A 19,713-nucleotide genomic window follows, 5' to 3' on the forward strand; every position below is an offset into this window, starting at 1 on the left:
GCCAGTAAAAACCTCTCGGGAACTCATATGGGAGGACAGCTGTATAAGGGACAAAAACATGTCACCAGCAAGCTCCACCCTACTCAACTTGTAGCCGCCCAAATGCCTCCTGCCTGCTCCTGGCTGGACCAGCATGATACACAGACCGCATCTCTCCCATCAAATAAAGATGGACCGAACAGCCCAGCAAAATCCATTCAGAGCACAGTAGGGATCATCAGATTACCATTATGCGGTCATCCATTAGAGGGCACCATCCCATGGTGGGGATCATTGCATTTCCATCTCTTACCTTGCATCGTTGCTTTTGTTGGTTCTGAGAACAAAGGGATGAGCAAGAGGTAGATGAGGTAGACAAAGGAGAGCCCATTGTACCGGAACGCACACGCTGCAGTTGAGAAGAGAGAAGAGAGGGAGAACGTCATTAATAATGGCAGGCTGCTGGGCCCAGGGTGCAGAGACCTGTGTGGGTCACTGCATCAGGGACCGCTGGATCCAATGGCAACCCAAGTCGGTATGTCAATTAGGAACTAAAAACTGAGCGTTTATTCTGTGTTTATCACTATGTTGAACATCATGAGAAATGCAGAATTAGAATGCATGGCCCCTGCTCTTAAAATCTAGTCAAGAAGGCAATACCCATAAACTACCTGAATGAAGGTAGTCCTGAAACAAGTCATCAATTGGAGGAAGCTGGAGAAATTAAAATGGCTACAGAAATATAGAGGGCAACAGGACTGGTGAGGGTTTGGGGTGTTCAGGTAAGGCTGGCCACAGAAGAGAGGAGACAGAAGAGAAAGAAAATAGAAGAATATTTGTTCAGTGCTCCACGGCAGGGCTTTTCACAATTTATCTCATTTAATCCTCTAAGTTTTCTAAGTTAGAAATGCTCAGGCTCAGAAAGACTCATAATCATTCACCTGAATCTCCCAACTAGGATTTGACCAAGTTAAAATTAACCTTAGGTCTGCCAGACTCCCGACCCCACGCTCCTTCTTCTGCATCGCTTGTCCTAGAGCTAGAACTCCAGAGATTTGCTTCAAGGGGGTGCCTTCCCTCTCCAGATTCCCGTTTCCCCATCTGTGAAGCAGACCTGATATCTGTTTCTAACTCATAGACTCATTCCGAGGAATAAATAGAATGATATATAATAATACTGTGGCTCAGCATCTCATGCACGGGAAACCCTCAAAAATACCAGCCTTTACCATAAACATCCTCATTATTATCCAGGGAGAAGAACGCATGCAGTGTTCCATGCAGAAAGAAAATGAGCACATTATAGCAATAAAAAATAAATTTATTGGATGACTAAAGAAAAACTAAAGAGGAGAAGGACTGAGAATGAGTCTGCAGGATGAGGAAATTGGTTCAGTGATGATGAAGGTGGAAAATGTTGGAAGGAACCTTGGTAGGAGAAAAAATGGAGGGCAAGAGACATGGTACCCAGACAGGGAGACCAGATCAAGAAGTTGCTAGCTCGAGAGGGGATTAGAAGCCAGGCCCCAGCCCTTGCTTCTGGTGGCTTACTCCCAAAGCCAGCAATCAGAGACACAGTAGAGGAAAGTGAGGTCTAGTGTGCTAGGGAAGGAGGGAAGCCACAAATGGTGCTTTTTCATTCCAAAGGAATCATGCACATATTTGTAGCTTTTTTACCATCATGGGTATTCCTAACCTCCTTCATGAAAGATCCAAGGCGGGAAGAAACTTTCACACTATTCACAGGGCTGATAGGAATATACATAAATGAGACAATGTACAAAAATGAAAACATATGTTTGAATTGTCTTTGTAGATTTTTTTTTCCTTCGGCTTCTTATTTCTCACCCATAGTGGAAGCTCCTTAAAAACCAATTCAAATATATCTGGGGATTCATTTAGTCGACAAATATTTATTGAGCATGTCCTACATGCTGGGACCCACAGAGGTTCTTTTCTATCTCTGGGAACTTATATTTTGGGGGGAAATGTATGGTAAACAGCAAACACGATAAAAAGTCAATCACAAGGAACGCTGGAAGACAAGCACTACGTGAACAGGAAGCCAGCAGGGAAAGGGGGAGCAGGGGGTCCTGGGGGAAGGAGGACTGGCTGCAGCATTCAGGAGAAGCACTGAAGGTAGACCATTGTTGGGAGAAAGTGAGATGTGGGCCAACGGGTGAGGTGGGTGAGCCTGCAGACAGAGCCTCCGTGGGTGCCAGAGGGGTCTTGGAGCTGAAGAAGGCCTCACCTATGTGACTTGCCCCAGAGAGCCCCACAGAGAGCCCAAGGTGCCAGGAGAGTCCCGGATGAGGACAGATCATGTGGACTTGCAAGAGATCCGAAGGCGATGGCGGTCACTTTGAGGTGTCAACTGAGTGCCGGCTGTCACCCTCAGTTCAAGTCTGCAAGCCCGGTTCCTGCCCCCACCTGCAGCTCCACGCCCTAATGCACCAATGCATACCCCGCGTTCTGCACTGCTGCCCAACTGAACTGCCAGCACCTTCCCCATGTTTTGCTGCTTCCTGCCTCTAGGTCATGCCAGCACTCCTCCCTCTGACTGCAACACCTTCCCATCCTTCCTCCACCAGGCATATCGCTACAGGGCTCCCAAGTTTCCTTTTCTGGGTCACGGTCCATGTCCACAACCTCCCCAAACAGATGCATTTCACTCCCCGGTGCCTTTTCCAGAACACTTGTCATTCAGTGTCGCAGGCTTTGGTTAGATGCCCATGAGCATCTCTGCTAGCGCCACGGCCCAGGGCAGGAGGTACTTGTGTCCAGGTAAGGAAGGAAGAGTGAATAAATGAATGAAATGGAATGAGAAAGGCATGAGGGGCATGTGGGAAGGAAATCAGGGCATGGTCACATAAAAACGTCACAGCTGACATTTCAACAACAATAAACAAAATAAATACCTAATCAAGTGGAACGTTTCTTTCTTTTTAGTCTTAGGCTGTTTCTGCAACATTGAAATTAGTATTACGCAGCAAATTTCTGGGTATTTCTGAGTATTTCTGGGTAAAAACTAAAACAGAACTCTCTTGTATGATCATAGCACTTTAAGGAACATTGTCAGGGACCCATCTGCTGGTAATTTATCTCATTAATAGCTTACAGCAACGTGCTTGTTCTGTGTCAAGCCCCAATGGGTACACTTCATGTACGTTAACTCATACTATTACTATCCTCCTTTTACACAGACCATTATTACTCCCTTTTGACACATGAAAAAGCAGAAAGCGCAGCTAAGGAACCAGGCGGTGGTCTGAGCCTGGGAGTCTAGGGCCCGACACTGCACTATCACTAGCAAGCATCATGGCCCCAGCATGAAAACATATCCTCACCTGTCCGTCCTGTCCCAAGTTAATTCTCAGGGGTTCAGTGAGCCAGAGCCTGGCCTCAACAGGATGGCAAAAGCTCTTGTATGGATCTTGCTGTTTCTGTTTTATAACCTCATTCTGTAAGGTTTCACAGTATACATGGTGGAAATGTATTTACGGAGGAAATTCTGCAAGATTAACTTCGGGGCCAGGGAGGAAAGGAGCCTGCTCTTGGTTTCCCACATCGCAGCCTGAAGTTATTATTATTTATAGCAAAGTCTGAAGAGTCTCAGGAGAGAACAAGGACAACCCAGGGTGACAGGCAGCCTCCAAATGGTCTCCAGTAATCGCCACCTCCTGGTGTCACACCAGGATGTCCTCCCCTGCTCTTGAATATGGTCTGGAACTAATGACTCATTTCCGGCAAACAGAAACTGTAGAAGTATCACGATACTGCATGGCAGCTTCTATCCTGGGTGTTCCTCTGCCTCTCCCCTTGTTCACTGTCAAGGAAGCCAGCTGCACTGTTGTGAGTTGTCCCAGGGAGAGGTATATGGCAGGGGACTGTAGTCGCTAGCCAGTAGCTAGCCCTCACCAGCGAACAGCCACAAGAGTTCACTTGGAAGCAGCTCCACAGTCAGGAGCCTTACCACCCCCTTGGCGGCAGCCCTGCGGGACAGCCTGTGCCAGAGGTGCCCTGCCACCAGCCCCCCAGGCCACACCTGGCTTCCTAACTCCCAGAAACTCAGTGTGTTGTTTTAAGCTGCTAAGCACTTCAGTAATTTGCCGCAGCAATAGATACCCAAACTTAAAAACAAAACAAAAAACAAGCCACTTGTAAAAGCCCAACTTCATTTATTTTTACCTGAAATTATCCCATTTGACTGATGACAGTAGCCCAACTGCTGAATTCCCTACTTTACTTTTTATGTATAAAATTGCTACCCAAGAGCTCCCCCAAGCTGATGAGGGCTTCGAATGACATTTCTAAGGGAGTTATCCCCATCAAGACAAAAATATGCCTTTGAACTTGTCAATAAAACATATTTGAGCTAGAAAAGCCTTAGAAGGCAAATAGCAATGGTTCCTTTACCAAGCATGATGTTGTCTTTGTTCAGGAGCACATTCCTTATTCTTCCTGAGGAGCTCTCTTACTCTACTGCACAGCGTTCTCAGCTACCCGACACCTCTCACTCTCAGGTCACCTGGACCTTTGCCTTCTGCCTCAAAATTTTGACTATTGACAGTACAGTTTTTTGAAATGCACACCAAGTTGTTCAAAGGAGATGGGCACTTGGGTGGCTCAGTTGGTTAAACAACTGCTTTCAGCTCAGGTCATGATCCTGGAGTGCAGGGATCGAGTCCCGCATCGGGCTCCCAGCTCCACGGGGAGTCTGCTTCTCTCTCTGACCTTCTCCTTGCTCATACTCTCTCTCAGTGTCTCTCTCTCAAATAAATAAAATATTTTAAAAAAAAAAGGAGAAAGATTCTCTGTTCTGGTAAATAACACACTGTTGTTTCCATTATTCCTACCTGGTCTTACCCCCCCCCTTCCACCTCCCAAGTATCATGTGGAAACCTCTCCAAAGGGATGACAACAGTTGACAAGAATTTCCCAAACAAAAGAACTTGCCAAGCCTAGAGAGTTCACAATGACAAAATGAATCAACAAGTTATCAAGTGGAGTGCTTTATAAACATTAATACCATCATCTGAAATGTAAACAATTGACCTCGCCTCATTAACAAACTTCATTTTCTAAAGATAAAAGCTGGTAAGCAGTTTTGGCAAAAACTCTCCAAGAAGGAAATGATTTGACTTTGACAACCTAGTTTACCAAAATAGAAAGCGGAAATCTCTTGCAAGTATGAAATTGTTTAGATGGTCATGTAACATTTATAAAAATACTTGACTGTAGTTTGTGTACAGATCTTCCCTGACTTACAGTGGGGTTACACCCCAGTAAAACCAAAGTATGCTGAAAATATCCTAAGTCGAAAATGCATGGAATACACCTAACCTACTGAATGAGTATCATAGCTCAGCCTAGCCTGCCTTTAATGTATGCAGGGTGCTACAGTTGAGCAAATCATCTGACACAGAGCGGATTGTATAACCACGTGTGGATTCATTCATGTAACTGACTGACTTCCATACTGAAAGTGACAAACACAATGGCTGTATGGATACAGAATGGTAAGAATGTAACCCTCCCACTTGCTCACTCAGGAAGACTGGGAGCAGCTGCTGCCGCCCAGCATTATGGGAGAACACTGCACTGCAGGTTGTGAGCCCAGGAAGAGATTCAAATTCCAAATTTAAAAAAAAAAAGCTTTCTATTGAATGCATATTGCTTTTACTACCCTCGTAAAGTCTAAAAATCGCTAAGTCCAATCATTGTCAAGCCAAGACCGTCTGTATAATAATTTCCCCATCATTACAATAAGATCATGGAGAAGTTTACGCACACTTTAATTTGCCTTTCCATAATAGTTGAAGGCAATAATTTTAGATTATGTTATTAAAGGTAAGTGCTCTCAGAGCTGAATTTTTAGCCAGATGTGATCTCCTATCTCCTTCATACCCTTTAGCAAGGCCAAACAACATCTCACTATTAATGGCCTGGGAGACAATTCCTTAAATGTTTCGAATCTCCATTTCAACTAAGTACGTTCTAAATGCTCTTTAAGGCCTCCAAGAGCTTTGTTTATTTTAACAGTTGCCAGAGGAGTAGATACACAGCACTCAGAATAAGCAACTTCAATATCAAGTGACAAACAGTTCTGTCAATTCGGTGAGTCCAAAAATTTTTGTTCGTTCATACTTTTAATTTTTTCTTCTTGACTCTGAAGCAATCAGTTGCTTTTAAAAGGATGTCCTCTCGGAATCCTGGTTCTTTTCTTTTTTTTTTTTTTAATGACAAGAGAATCAATTGCAAATATTTATCATGTTGTAGGAAAAAGAATTAAACAATGGTAGATGTTCCCTAAGGAAAACTCTCAAAGAAATGATTGACAGGAAAAAGGCTGTTTGGTCACCTGATTCATTGCCTATTTGTATAGAATTCTTTTCCCCATTATACACTCCTGTGGTTTACATCCGGTTAAAGTTACAAATGTCTGAGTAAGTGGTGCTTTAGAACTGACAGTCAAGACCCAGTGCCCTGAGCTCTTCCCGTTTCCTTGATGTGACCTCCACATGGATGAGAGGTCTTGTCCCAGTAGCTTCCTTCGGGAAGTTCCAGAAGTAATTTCATCAAGAAGGATGCTAGCAGAAGGTTTCTTCCACAATAGCTCATAAAAGCCAAGACATAGTCTTGCACACTTATTTTTTCAGGCTTTTATCAGGTAACACCTGCATTATATTCTTCACGCATGGCCTAGGAATGTTCATCCATTTGTGCTACAAAAAGCTAATAGAAATAATTTTCAAAGAAGGAACTATGTTAACCCATTGGGGGAAAGTCCCTATATTTTAACATTACATGTTGACCCAGATATGCATGAACGGTGACTTTGGTGCTGGGAGTTCGTCAGTATAACACTGACTCTGTCAGTCGTGTATTTCTCACACTTCGAGAAATAGAAGTATCCCACCACAAAAAAGAAATAGTGATGATGTGACACGATGGAGGTGTTAGCTGTACTGATGCGGGAAACAAAGGCAGAAGAAAAGTTATTAAATTTCCTTACTACCTAGAGCCACTGACAAGTCCTTGAAAGAGGCAGAGCAGAGTGAGAGTCCTCTAGGGACTCAACTGCTTCCACCATAATACTTTGATAAGGGCAAAAGGCAATCCTAGCCTGACCGCCCCTCCTCCCTAACCAGGATCCTGTGAGTCTACTTTAACATATAAAAATTCCTTTGGAAACTTCATCTCAAGCCTCCAAGATACAGGCTGGCAATCATTCCCAAGCATATGGCCCACGGATATACTTCTGAAAGGTCTCATGACTAAGGTTTAATCAGATGGTAATAAATGACATTTCCCAACAACAGCTAGCCCCTCAAGGTCCTCACAGCAGCTCTTTTGCCCATTGTTCCTGTCCCCGTGCTTTAATAAACCACCAGTTTGCACCAAAGACATCTCAAGAATTCCTTCTTGGTGGTCAGCTCCAGACTCTACCCCACTGAATCTCACTTATATTCTAAAACTTCATCAATAATCACAGTGGTCTTCATTTTGCAATATATATCAAAGCAACACACTATATACCTTAAACGTACACAATGTTTTATGTCAATGATATCTCAGAAAAATTGGAAAAGAAGAGAAATATGATATTGTACATTAATTTCATTAAAGAAATTGGTTTAAAGAATGTAAATTTAGAATAAAGCATCGAGGACAAGAAGACTTTTATAAGGTAATGGATGGCAAGGTCTTAGAACCCAATTGTAGCAGAAAATCATAACCATTACTAATCATAACCATCGCTAAAATTTCTAAGCCAGTTTAAGGATAAATCAGATGGGGGCGCCTGGGTGGCTCAGTGGGTTAAGCCGCTGCCTTCGGCTCAGGTCATGATCTCAGAGTCCTGGGATCGAGTCCCGCATCGGGCTCTCTGCTCAGTGGAGAGCCTGCTTCCCTCTCTCTCTCTGTCTGCCTCTCCATCTACTTGTGATTTCTCTCTGTCAAATAAATAAATAAAATCTTTAAAAAAAAAAAAAAAAAAAAAAAAAAAAAAAAAAAAAAAAAAAAAAAAAAAAAAAAAAAAAGGATAAATCAGATGAAAGCATATTATTCATAAAGGATAGAAGCTTTTGGTCTAAGTTTTCCGCTTATGCAAAATAACTGGGAGTGTTATCTGTAAAATATGAGTTGAACAGGGAGTCACTAAAATCTTAGTTGGATTTTTTTGGGGGTGGGCCTATCAATTTAAACAGGTATTGCCTTTTAATTCTTATTAAAAAATGATTGTTTTCTTTTTTAATTATTTGAATATACATCAACAAATATTACTAATCATATTAACAGTTTAAATGAGTTTTCTAAACTCATCCTGACTGATTGTACAGTTTGCAAAAGACAAATGAAAGAATATGGTGCTCTTTTCCCTCTTTTATAAATTTTTTATGGTATTCACCATTTCATAAGTTTCCCCACAGAAATTTGTCATATTTAAATTGCAAATCCTTCTGCTCAAGCTTGACCCTGCTCATGCTAAGAAACTCCCTGGGATCCAAGAGAATAATAGCACAGATCATCTCCTGTGATTGCAAATGAAAAAACAAAGCTTTTATGCTAACAGTTCCTTAAGCTATCTGAAAAATTATATTAGGAATTAGATCTATTGCATTAGGAGTATGAAGAGCCTTGCATTTAAATCCACAGTTCCTCAGATTACCCCAAATAAAACTTGCTCTCTTACCATGGTGATGGATAAGACATCAGGGTGGGCAGGTGAATGCTGACAGAGGTCAGACTTTGCAACTTTTCACCCACTCATTTCGGTAGCTTTTTTTTTTTAATCTATAGAAGAGGAGAGTCAGTGCTTGCAGACTGGGAGACCTAGAGTGAAGATGAGCTAGCCTGCTCAGATTCATGTCACTGTGTTTACTGATTTAGAAATCATTCCTCCTCCTTCATACTCACATTTATTCTCCGGGGAAGAATATACCTTTTAACGCAGTCTTAATTCACTTTTGTGTAGCTGAACAATTTACAAAGCTAGGGGTCATTATACCTCTTCAGCAGTCTTTTACTAGCAGAACATAGACCCTCTTTTTTAAGTTTTCAAATTATTGATCACAATGAACCCTTAGCCTATAAAAAAGATTAATTGTGAGAATTGAAAAACTTATTTTCCTCAGTTAAAACATTATTCTTAAAGAGAGCTGATTATCATTCATGTTTAATTTTTACTCACTTTTCAGTTCCAGCTTTTGACTTTTTAATTAACTCTGCCTTCATGAACTCGATCTTACTTATTTTTAATTCATGCTACTTTAGTGTAATTTTCCCACAGGTTAACTTCTCTTCCTAAAATTTATAAATTCTACTATATGAAAAATTCACTATAGCAGGGTTTTTACATCACTGAAAAATCTCAGAGAAGTGCTTAGGACCCTAACCATAAAGCAAAGCTCCTTACTCGACTTTTGCTTACTTAGACTCGATAATCTACAACCTTTCACAAGACCTTTACAGACTCATGGAGATTTCAGATTTAGAAACTCACCCTCCACCTTGTGGGTGTCAGTATCTTTAAATTATTAGGTTGAACCACTGAACTAGACAGGTCGTAAATATTTAAATAGTAGCAAGTTCATAAGAGTCAAACGGTGTTACAAATGAAAAATAAACATCATTTCCATTTCAGAAATAAGAGAATCAACCACAATTCCATCCTATCTGTAAGCAACTTGAGACAGCAGCTATAGAAAGGCGGGCGGGGGGGGGGGGGTGTTGGACAGCCAGGGCAGGAACACGGATGAGTACAAGTATAAATGTAGACTTTGTGTAAGCAGCAATGGCTTTTTAATAACAGTAATGATTTATTGCCTGGCGCACGTTCCTTCTTTGAAGGAATTAGTGAACTGAATTTTGTGTGTAGGCTTCCCCTGTAGCTTGCAGAATATTCTCCATTATTCTCGGCAGCATCCTTCGTGGTCTGACATGCACACTAGCACAAGAAGAAATCAATGCAGTTTGCTAAAGTCAAGTTTCTTCCGTCTTCAGCACACAATGCTGGTTGGTGCTATACTTTGTTCAACAACGAATATGGCTCAAAACTGATGAAAAATGACCATTTTTATCTTGACAAATTTACTTGAACATCCTGCCTGCTTCTTCCTGGGAACGCCCTCTTCCCTGCCATCTATAGGCCTATTGTTACTGGCTTTCAACTATTTCTGGTGCCAGAGAAGTAGTAGACACACCTTTCGTGGCATGAATTCAGCCCTTGACTGTGTCTGGGCTTTATGTTTATGACACCACACTAATGAGGAACAGCTTCTGACCACAATGTCAGATCCTCACTCCCAGAACAATATCCAAAATAGCAATGAACTGGACGAATGCCTCAAGATTAGCCTCTTCTGCCAAATCTCTTTGTTCTAATGGCAGAAACTTAGACCTTGGATTTAGTCCCTTCTTTATCACTTCAAATGCTGACGGCACACAGACTTTGTCTCTGAGAATGGAGTGGGTACAAAGGAATCCTTGTGGTGAACAAACCAGAGACCTTTGGGCTTGCCCACCCAACCACATCCCACTCCACAGACGGCCTTGGCCTTTCCTGCTCCTTCCTTACTACCCTTCTTTTCAGTATCCATGTACATTCTCCCGCCTTATAAAATTAAGGTACTTTAAAAATTGTTCATAGGGTGCTCTATTTGGAATGAGAGTAATAATTCTGGTAATGTGTTTAAGCTTACTCTGGGTGTTTTCATTGGCTCACAACCTTGACCTGATAATGTGCTTCATTTTTTGTCAGTAGATAGAGAAGTCTTGGACCTCCTATATTTCCAGGAATAAGATGACATTTGATTCTTCCTGATCCATCATTATGCCCTGTATTTACTAGAGGATCCATAATGGGTCAGAACTTTCCCCAGTGTCCTCCTAGATGAGACTGGGTATAGTGGTCTATCTCCAAAGTGCAGGTGCAAATCATGAGCCACTGTGAAGCTAAGCTCCATGGCTCATATCAAAATTCTACAGAGGTCTGGTTACCTCTACAAATGTCTTGACTAAGTCACTTGGTAATATTTCAGGGAGGCTGCAGAACCCTGCCACTATTTGTCTATCTCTTGGGAAAGCTCTAGCAAAAATGTACTTCCCTAAATAAACCTCTGTTCTAGCCAGAGCCCCCAATTAGCTATTCCTTAAACATGCATACCACCATGCCCTAGGCCACCTTCAAACATGGGCTCTTTCCAATTCATTACTCTATTTCCAGTTTCTATCCCAAAATATAATATGGATTAAATATTTAAAAATTTATTAATTAAATATTAAAAATTTAATCTCAGTAAATATTTACTGAGTGAGTAAATAAATGCCTGCCTCTTTCTTTGCCAGCTTCTTAAGACCTCTGCCCAGTAGTGTATTCCAAATTCCTAAGCACCCTTCTAGCTCAGATGTTTGCCTCCTCCCAGAGAATGGCCTAATTATCCCACTAAAAAAGTAAACTTTTCCAAATAAAAAAGCATTTATGTCGGCCATAAGGGGATAATTCAATAAGGATTGTCAGTCACACCATGCAACTCTGTGCAACAGTCACAAAGAATGATTTTTGCACGTGTGAATGAACATTAAAAGATGTTTATAATACACATGGTTAAAAGAAACAGGTTATAAAACTGTATAGAATAGGACAGGTCTAAGAGGTAGATATTAACAATATCCCCCACTTTTAGGAAACTAAGGCTCTGAAATGATATATAACTTATCCATGGTCAAGGTGAAATTGGGATTTAATTCCACTCAGGGATCCTTCACCCAGGACGACTCCAGCATCTGTACTCTGCCCCATTGCACTCTGCTACCCCTACTACGCATTGAGAACATCTTTAGGAATATATCAGACTACTACCAGGAGTTGCGTCTGAGAAAAGACATTGAAGGAGGGAGAACACTGTCTTTTTATCTTACTACGTTAAAGTTCCCTGTTATGTGTGTATTTTGTATTTTAAAATAAAATCAAATCTAAGATAAAGTAATCTCTTCCATCTCTGCATGCTCACAACATTTGGCTTTCTCACTCTTATGCCTTGACTACATAGATCCTGGTAGAATTTTCCTGTGTAAACATGTTACTTTCTTGAGTAAGCTGAACTCCCACTGCCCTTAATAACAGAAGATGGACCCTGTAGGCGCTGTTCAGTTGGGAACTCAGGCTCGCTAGCAGAGAATTGGCCCCGGGACAGCTCGTTGTGATTCATGCCATGGGTTATTTGAGCATTTCTAGTTGAACTAGCCTCTAGTAACATTAAAAAAATTATACCTGATAGAGTTTCTTTTTTTGTGAAGGGAAGCTGAGGCTTGAGATATTAATGGTTTTGCTTAATGTGGCTCTACTGGGATTAATATTTTGATTTTTTCTTCTGGTTGTCACTAGTTAGGAGTCAGGTTATGAGGTTCAGGGAATGTTTGCTAAAGATGTACAGTGGAAAGCCCCTTGTCCCCACTTTATTAACCTTTTATGAGGTTAGTAAATGTTTTTCCGTCTTGGAGAGCTGACCAAAATTTCATAGAGCCTCTTGTGATGAAGTAGGATTTTCGCTGAATCCCTTTGTGAGAAATAATGCTTAAGACTTGGAGTTTAACTTCACAACACCCTTTTCTTCCCGCAGAAGCTCCCTGGAGCTTCACTTCTTTGTGATAGATAAAGTTCAAGGTTTAAGAAACTCTTCTTTCTTGGTTACCTGTGTGGCTCAGTTGGTGAAGCAACTGCCTTCAGCTCAGTTCATGATCCCGGAGTCCTGGGATTGAGTCCCACATCGGACTCTCAGCTCCATGGAGAGTCCGCTTCTCACTCTGAGCTCCCCTTTCATGTTCTCTCAGTCTGTCTTTCTCTCTGTGTCTCTCAAATAAATAAATAAAATCTTAAAAAAACAAAAAAGAAAGAAACTTTTTTCTTGCCTCTTCCTGGATGCCTGAGAGAAAATTATTACCCTCCCTTCTTTTTTTTTTTTTTTTTTCCAACAAACACTTCCATCTCATTTGTTTTTGATGTTTTTTTTGTAGCCATTTCATTATGTCAGCCAGAAGGAGTGTTGCAGAATGATCTATCTGGTGAAAGCTGGTGAACATTTACACCATAGTCAGTTAAATAGCTCTTCTCTGACCCTTCTGTTATTAAGGGCAGTGGGAGTTCAACTTTTCATCTCTGTATTCATTCTGCACAGTCATCGTGTGCTTATAATGTATGAGGTGTTACACTAGGTTTCCAAAGACACAATGATGGCCAAGCCCTGCTTTTAAGGGGCTTACATGTTACTTACTCAAGAAAGTAACATGTTTACACAGGAGAAACAAGGGAGCAGGAGTGTTGAGAATAAAACATTTCCAGTCAACACAAAAGCAAACACACCCTCCAGGGCCTCCCTTGAGGTTTTCTTCCTTTTCTTTTTCAGTTAATGGGTGGGAACCTTGTAAATCTAAACTTACATGATTTGGGCTGAATCACACAATGGCCAACAAGACTCCCAACACCAGTAAGAACTAGCATAGTAAATCAATTAAACCTTCGTAGTAATAAAATAAGCTGGAGGACAAGGCCAGGGACACAGAGGTTATGAGTTGTCATTGTCTTCTAGTTGAATGTACACCATCCTGACATTGCTCTGTATTTTTAAGCTGGCTAGCCCTTCTTTGGCACAAATGAATCTTGAAGAACAGCTCATTCTTCTCACTTTTGTCTCACACAAAGATCAGATTGGTGGGTGTTTTCTCAGCTATCATCTGGAACCTGTTAATTTTTGCAGCAGATTGCCTAAAAATACAACCTGGAGAATAATGGAAAACAAACACCCACTTTTTCTTACTCATTTTCTTCAGATATATAACCTGCAGTCCCCAAATTCCTCTTCCCAGGGCCTCTTCAGAGGGCAATTAAGCAGGGGGAGGGGAGAAATTTCAATGGAGAAAGAGCACAATTTGGGTCCAGCAAATTATACCAAACCCATGCACTAGTATGTAGGAATGTAGAAACACACCAGACTGAATCAATCTGGAGCTTTCTATGAATCAGAGATAACACTTTCTGGCACAGAAGTCATGGTCACTAGAGCGGCCATTACTTCCTTCATTTTGTAGAACTCATTCAGGGTGAGTCCAACAAGACGTTCCACCTGCCAGCCCCCACAATTCACAGCCTGAGGGTCTAGCCCACACCCCTCTTTTTCCTTGCTGTTCATTCCTAACCAGCCGCTAGTATAAGGACAATCTTCTCACTCAGGCAAATCTGAATGTGATCAGTTTACAGATGAAGACCATCAGGCAGACAGATATATATGTTTTAATTTTATTTCATGTCTAGCTACTCTAAAAAGCTGATTTGTTGTGTTTTATGACAAGATGGAGGTATTTGTATTCAATTAGTGGCAGGACCAGAGTCTCTTAGAAGGAGTATTTGTGTGGATGCTTTGTGTGGTAGATTCTTGGGGTAGAATAAGAGATCCTGAGGAGTCCAGGTAAAGGCACAAGTGCTCTGCTAGAGAGGATGATGCTGTCTGGGCTTCAAAAGTGGAGAGTAAATAGAGCGAGAACACTGAACATGGAGACGAAGCCAGATGTGTAAGTTCTGCAGGACATGGCATGGCCTCCTTCTGGGACATGGCGAACTCATGGAAGGTTTGGTGCAAGTGCAAAAAGGATTGTTCTTTGCATCCACCTTGACATGAGGTAAAATTGACATAGGCTGCAGACCCAGAAAGCCTCAAGGCATAAGGGCTTGGGGAATTTTGCAGAAATCATCCTCAGAGTTCTCACAGGCCAAGCAACTGGGGCTCAGGGGACAGGAAAGCGCCACATGACAGCCATTGTAGACGCACTTGCTACCGAAACAACCAGTCTATGCCATCCATTTTGATTCAAAAACTAATCAGTTCAATTAGGAGAAAGAAGTAGAAAAGGGAACCCTAGTTATCTGATATCCAACAGAATTAATTTTTCTCTTTATAACACTTGGTTGAATCAATCAAATTTTAAGGAGCTTTTGTCAGGTTCTAGAAAAATAACTTGCTCGTGCTGTTCAGGTTACCAAGGCTTTATCTCATTTGATACACTCTACAGTCCTGTGAAGTAGGGGTTGTCATCACCCCTTTACAAAGGGCACATATCACTCAAGGATTAGGATGTAGAAACGGAACTTAAACCTTGGATTCCAGAAGCTCTCCTTCATTCGCACTGGCCATCCATTGCCATAGAGATGCAACCACAAGGGGTCTGTCCTGCAGACTTCCTCCTTTCTCATCGCTCCCCATGGAACACACAGTGTTTGGGTTTGGCTGCCCACGCGATTGAATTTTACTTACACTTGGAAGCCAAAACCCTACCCTTGTTGACTCTTTTATTTGATGAGAACTTGATTCTAATAATCTGAGATGGTGGAAACTCCACTAGACATTACGCCGCCAGCAAATGTGAGCTTCCCACTTCCCACTTGCAAGAAACTAAGTCTGAGATAGAATGGAATGGAACGCAAGGCTCCCCGCAACATCTTCCTAAGATACAAATGTGATCATGTCCCTCCTTTGTCTGCAACTAGCCGTGGGAGAATGGCACTAAAAACAGTTATTATTTTTTTTAGTTTGTTTGTTTTGTTTTGTTTTTACAGAGAGAGATACAGCAAGAGAGGGACAAGCAGGGGGAATGGGAGAGGGAGAAGCAGACCCCCCACTGAGCTGGGAGCCTGATGTGGTACTCAAACCCAGGACCTAAGCCAAAGGCAGATACTTAAGGACTGAGCCACCCAGGTGCCCCACTAATAACAATTATTAGTCATATGCATATTGGGTCATCTATTAGTTGTCCTTACAATAGCGACTCAACGTCATCTGGCTCTTTGCTTTGTCCATTTACCCCAGAATGAGGCTGCCCCACAGCATTTACTAAGTGAATGAGTCCAGGACAGAAGGGACCCCTGCATGAAGATATTTTTTATCTTCCCAAAGCCCCACATGGCACCATCATTTTTATTTTAAAGATGAACACAGTGTGACTCTGAAAGGATGCGTGGCCCTTAGTCATGTCAGTAGCTGGAAAACAACAGGATAAGAATCAGAACCGGATCAATCCATTCCAGACTTCTGCTTCCTTCCACCGACTCCCCTCCTCAGTAGTTCACACCCTCTAAAATCTGGACAATCCCTCAGCCTCAGGCCTCATTACACCACAAACTCCAGTCACCTACTTACTTTTCCTGAAGTATTCAAAAATTTTCCACCCTCCTTTCCTTCTGAGGGGCTGTCCGATTTCCCGGAAAGTCCCTCCACTTTCTTCCCCTTCAAATGCATCTGGTGAAACCAGCTCTAACACTGCGTGCTGGCGGAACTTCACCCCAGCCTCCCACATGCGCACCCTGACTTAGAGGGTTCCTACACTCATCTTTTACTCTTGAAACTGTTTACTGATCATTAACACTGTTAGGTTGATACATTGTGAATCTCTGGCCCTTCCTTCTTCCTGAGCCCCACTTACCCTTCTGTATTAAAGCTGCAGTGGCCTAGATGGTAATGGGAAGCTAAATATGGAACAAAATACATCACTACGAAAATACAGGAAATTTTTAAAAATCTTACTTGAATTTTAATGGTTACTGGAATACACATACACACACACACACACACACACACACACACACACACACAAATACTGCTTTGAGAAGGAAGGAAGAAAGGAGAGGGGAGGGGAAGGGCCAGAGAGGGCCAGCAAGAGAGAGGAAAGGCATACTTTCCATAATGAAAATCCTAATGAGCACCTGTGGTGATCGGAGCCCTGGGAATTACCCAGGACAGAGACTAGAATGATCCTCATATTCCCAGCATCTAGTATAATGTTCTGGCATGGAGCGAGTGACAAATAAATATATGTTATATTGAACAAGATCGATATGACTTACAAGAAAATAGTACTTATTATGATATACATATTTTTGAAAATTGAGAGTATGTCAATGGTGGGAAATGTTAAAATTACGCATAGCCATAAAAATGAAATTGATGTAAACTTGACTTTTAAAAACATGATCTTGCCTCTTCTAGTGACAAGAAAATTCAATATGGAAGTGCTAATAAACAGGTTAATGAGATAGACAAGTGGGAAAAGTAAGTAAAAGGAAAACTTGGTATTATGATTAAATATCCAAACACTAAGAGCAAGTTTACAAATTTGCCAGTAATTGTTCTGAAACGATAGATGTGAAAAACACAATCATCTGGTGAGAATGGACCCCTGCTTATAAAGCCAAGCTCTCTTATTAAAAAAAAAAAAAAAAAAAAAAAGTACAAATAAATAAATCAAGTTTTAAACTTATTTTATTTTTATTTTTTATTTATTTTTAAATATTTTATTTATTTATTTGACAGACACAGCAAGAGAGGGAACACAAGCAGGGGCAGAGAGAGAGGGAGAAGCAGGCTTCCCGTTGAGCAGGGACTCCCCCACCAACCCCATCCATGCAGGGCTCGATCCCAGAACCCTGGGATCATAATCTGAGTGAAAGACAGACACCCAATGACTGAGCCACCCAGATGCCCCAAGTTTTTTCTTTTAAATGAGAAGAATTTTTTTTTTTAAGGTGAAGAAGCTGAAAGTGTCATATGTAAGAAAAGAGGATTTTTGAGCCCAAATTGCACCTCAATGTCCGAGGTTTTTCTTCTCATGGAACAATGTAAGTGGTGTGTGTTTTAGGTTAAAAGTGAGTGCCAATCGGTGGCAGAAATTGGCCAAACCCCTCAACGTCCCTCTGGGCCCTAAGGCCTTCAGAGTGGACGCCTCAGCCCCTGATCAAACTACCCTCAGGGCAGGCAGAGGCCTATGTCTGTGCACAAGCACCTCTCCCCAAGCAATACTCTTGGTCGTCCTTCATTCTAACATAAACCCATTTCTCTGACTCTAGACAATAAGAGTGTTTTTCCTCTGCAAACAAGTAAGAACATAGTGCCCGAGCTCCAGGAGTTTACAGCCTCGATGGACAGTGATGAGAGAATAGCATTATGCTCTAGGGCGATCTTTACACGCTGAAGATTTGATTCCCCACTTTGTTTCTCTATCTCTTCACATCCCCTAAACACATCGCACTCACTCTCCTTGCCCTCTTTCCCCAACTTTTCACCACAAGGGCATAAGCCCTCATGTTGGGTTTTCATTTGTGCTTCTGTCCAGCTACAGAAAGTCTTCATCGTTCTCCAAGGGGGGGAGCGCCCCTCCAGGGTTGGAAGCAAGGTGGCAATGGGAGGGTTCTGCATGCCACACGGGTGTGCTGGCTCCTTCTGCCTTTCCACCTCCCACCTTCTGAGCGGGCTCAAAACCTCAACCACAATAACCTTCGGGCAGCTCCCCTTGCTGCTTCCTCTTTTCTGGTTTTCTTTATCTTTTTACTGCTTCCTGTATTTCTTTCTTAATCACTCAAGGGTCTCATTCAGTACATCATCTCTTCAACACTGGATGCTGGTTCAGGCACTTCCTTGGCTGTGTTCCCATGAAGCCTCATACGGACTCCTATGTGTAGGCAACAATTGAATTGTTTGCTTTCAAGTCCTCCCCACCCACCCACCTACAAAACTAGAAGCACCTAAAGGCAACAATGATGTTCTATTCATTCCTGTATCCCTGGGGACTTGACACAGATGAAAGTGCTAAAACCAACATATGGGATCAGAATTTAAAGACAATTAGAATAATGAAGAACTCTCACTTTGATGCTCTTATAATCAGTGCTTGGTTGAGGAAACCTAGATGAAATAAAGCCCTAGGACTCCACACCTTGAAATTATGAATCTGGAACATTCTCTGTGACTGTCTACTCATTGGACTTCCACATTAAGGAAGACTTCTCCAGCTCTACAGAGCAGAAATAAGAAACGTTCATGGGAGAATGTTTAAAGCTCCTGGCCAACTGAGCAAACTGTATTGCTCCGTTCTGCTACGTTCTAATTTTCTTTATTCTTTGAGCTCTAATATAATCAATTGACTGATTGCTTTCTTTATCTCCTGTACTACTTCCTAGCTACTAATAAAAAAGACCATGTCAACCAAGGTTGTAGCAGAGCACAGGTGGTACACTCAAATCAGGTCACTGAAGAAAGTATAAAGAAAGGGGCTATATGGAGTGGGGTAGCCTGGGTTACAAAGAGGTGCAAAGGATGGCAGAGGACCAGAGGGCCATAACGGTGGGGGAGGGGGGGACACTGCACCTGCACTCTCTCCTGCTGCCATCCGATCCCTTGCCGCTCATTGGCCAAGCGCAAGGGCAGAAAAGCAACTCAATACAGTCCATGCGGGGTAACCTCCCAGTGTCCGAGGGTGGCCTGTGCCTAGCGGAGTAAATGGAAAATTTCCAACACAGTGACTGATGCCCACTTGCAGGCAAGTGTATAGAAACATGGGGATTAGCCCATGCCCATGGGAATTAGCCAGGTAACTATATAAGCAGCATTTAGTTTTATTTTGTTATCAAAGAAACTGCTCTCCTGATGCACTGTTTACAAATCAAGACAGAAATTATTAGTCTGCTGAGTGTTAATGATGCATGCACATGTGTGTATCCTCTGTACTGACCAGCGGTCCTTACGACTGGCCACATGTCAGAATATTCTGGGCGGCCCTATTCACACTCACTGAGTCCAAATTCCCAGGAGCAATACCTCAACAACCATATTTTTCCAAAGTATTGGTAACCACCCCTGTAAACTCTCAGAACTTAATTCATCTTAATTCATCTTGATAACCCAATGCTTA

At 42.0% G+C, this 19,713-nt stretch overlaps 1 protein-coding gene across 5 annotated transcripts in view; it reads right to left on the reverse strand.

Moving 5' to 3' along the window:
* The window catches only part of PIEZO2 (piezo type mechanosensitive ion channel component 2), a 450,629-nt gene that overhangs the window by 365,423 nt on the left and 65,493 nt on the right, over nucleotides 1-19,713 (reverse strand). For all 5 annotated transcript variants that reach the window (XR_009345787.1, XM_059139043.1, XM_059139042.1 and 2 more), the window contains exon 2: nucleotides 293-388. Coding sequence is in view for 4 of the 5 variants with exons in the window: in XM_059139043.1 (XP_058995026.1) it covers nucleotides 293-388 (96 nt within the window). In the remaining variant the exon portion in view is untranslated. The remainder of the gene's footprint in view (nucleotides 1-292; nucleotides 389-19,713) is intronic.

The sequence above is a fragment of the Mustela lutreola genome, chromosome 11 (genome assembly GCF_030435805.1).
Source record: "Mustela lutreola isolate mMusLut2 chromosome 11, mMusLut2.pri, whole genome shotgun sequence".
NCBI lineage: Eukaryota > Metazoa > Chordata > Mammalia > Carnivora > Mustelidae > Mustela > Mustela lutreola.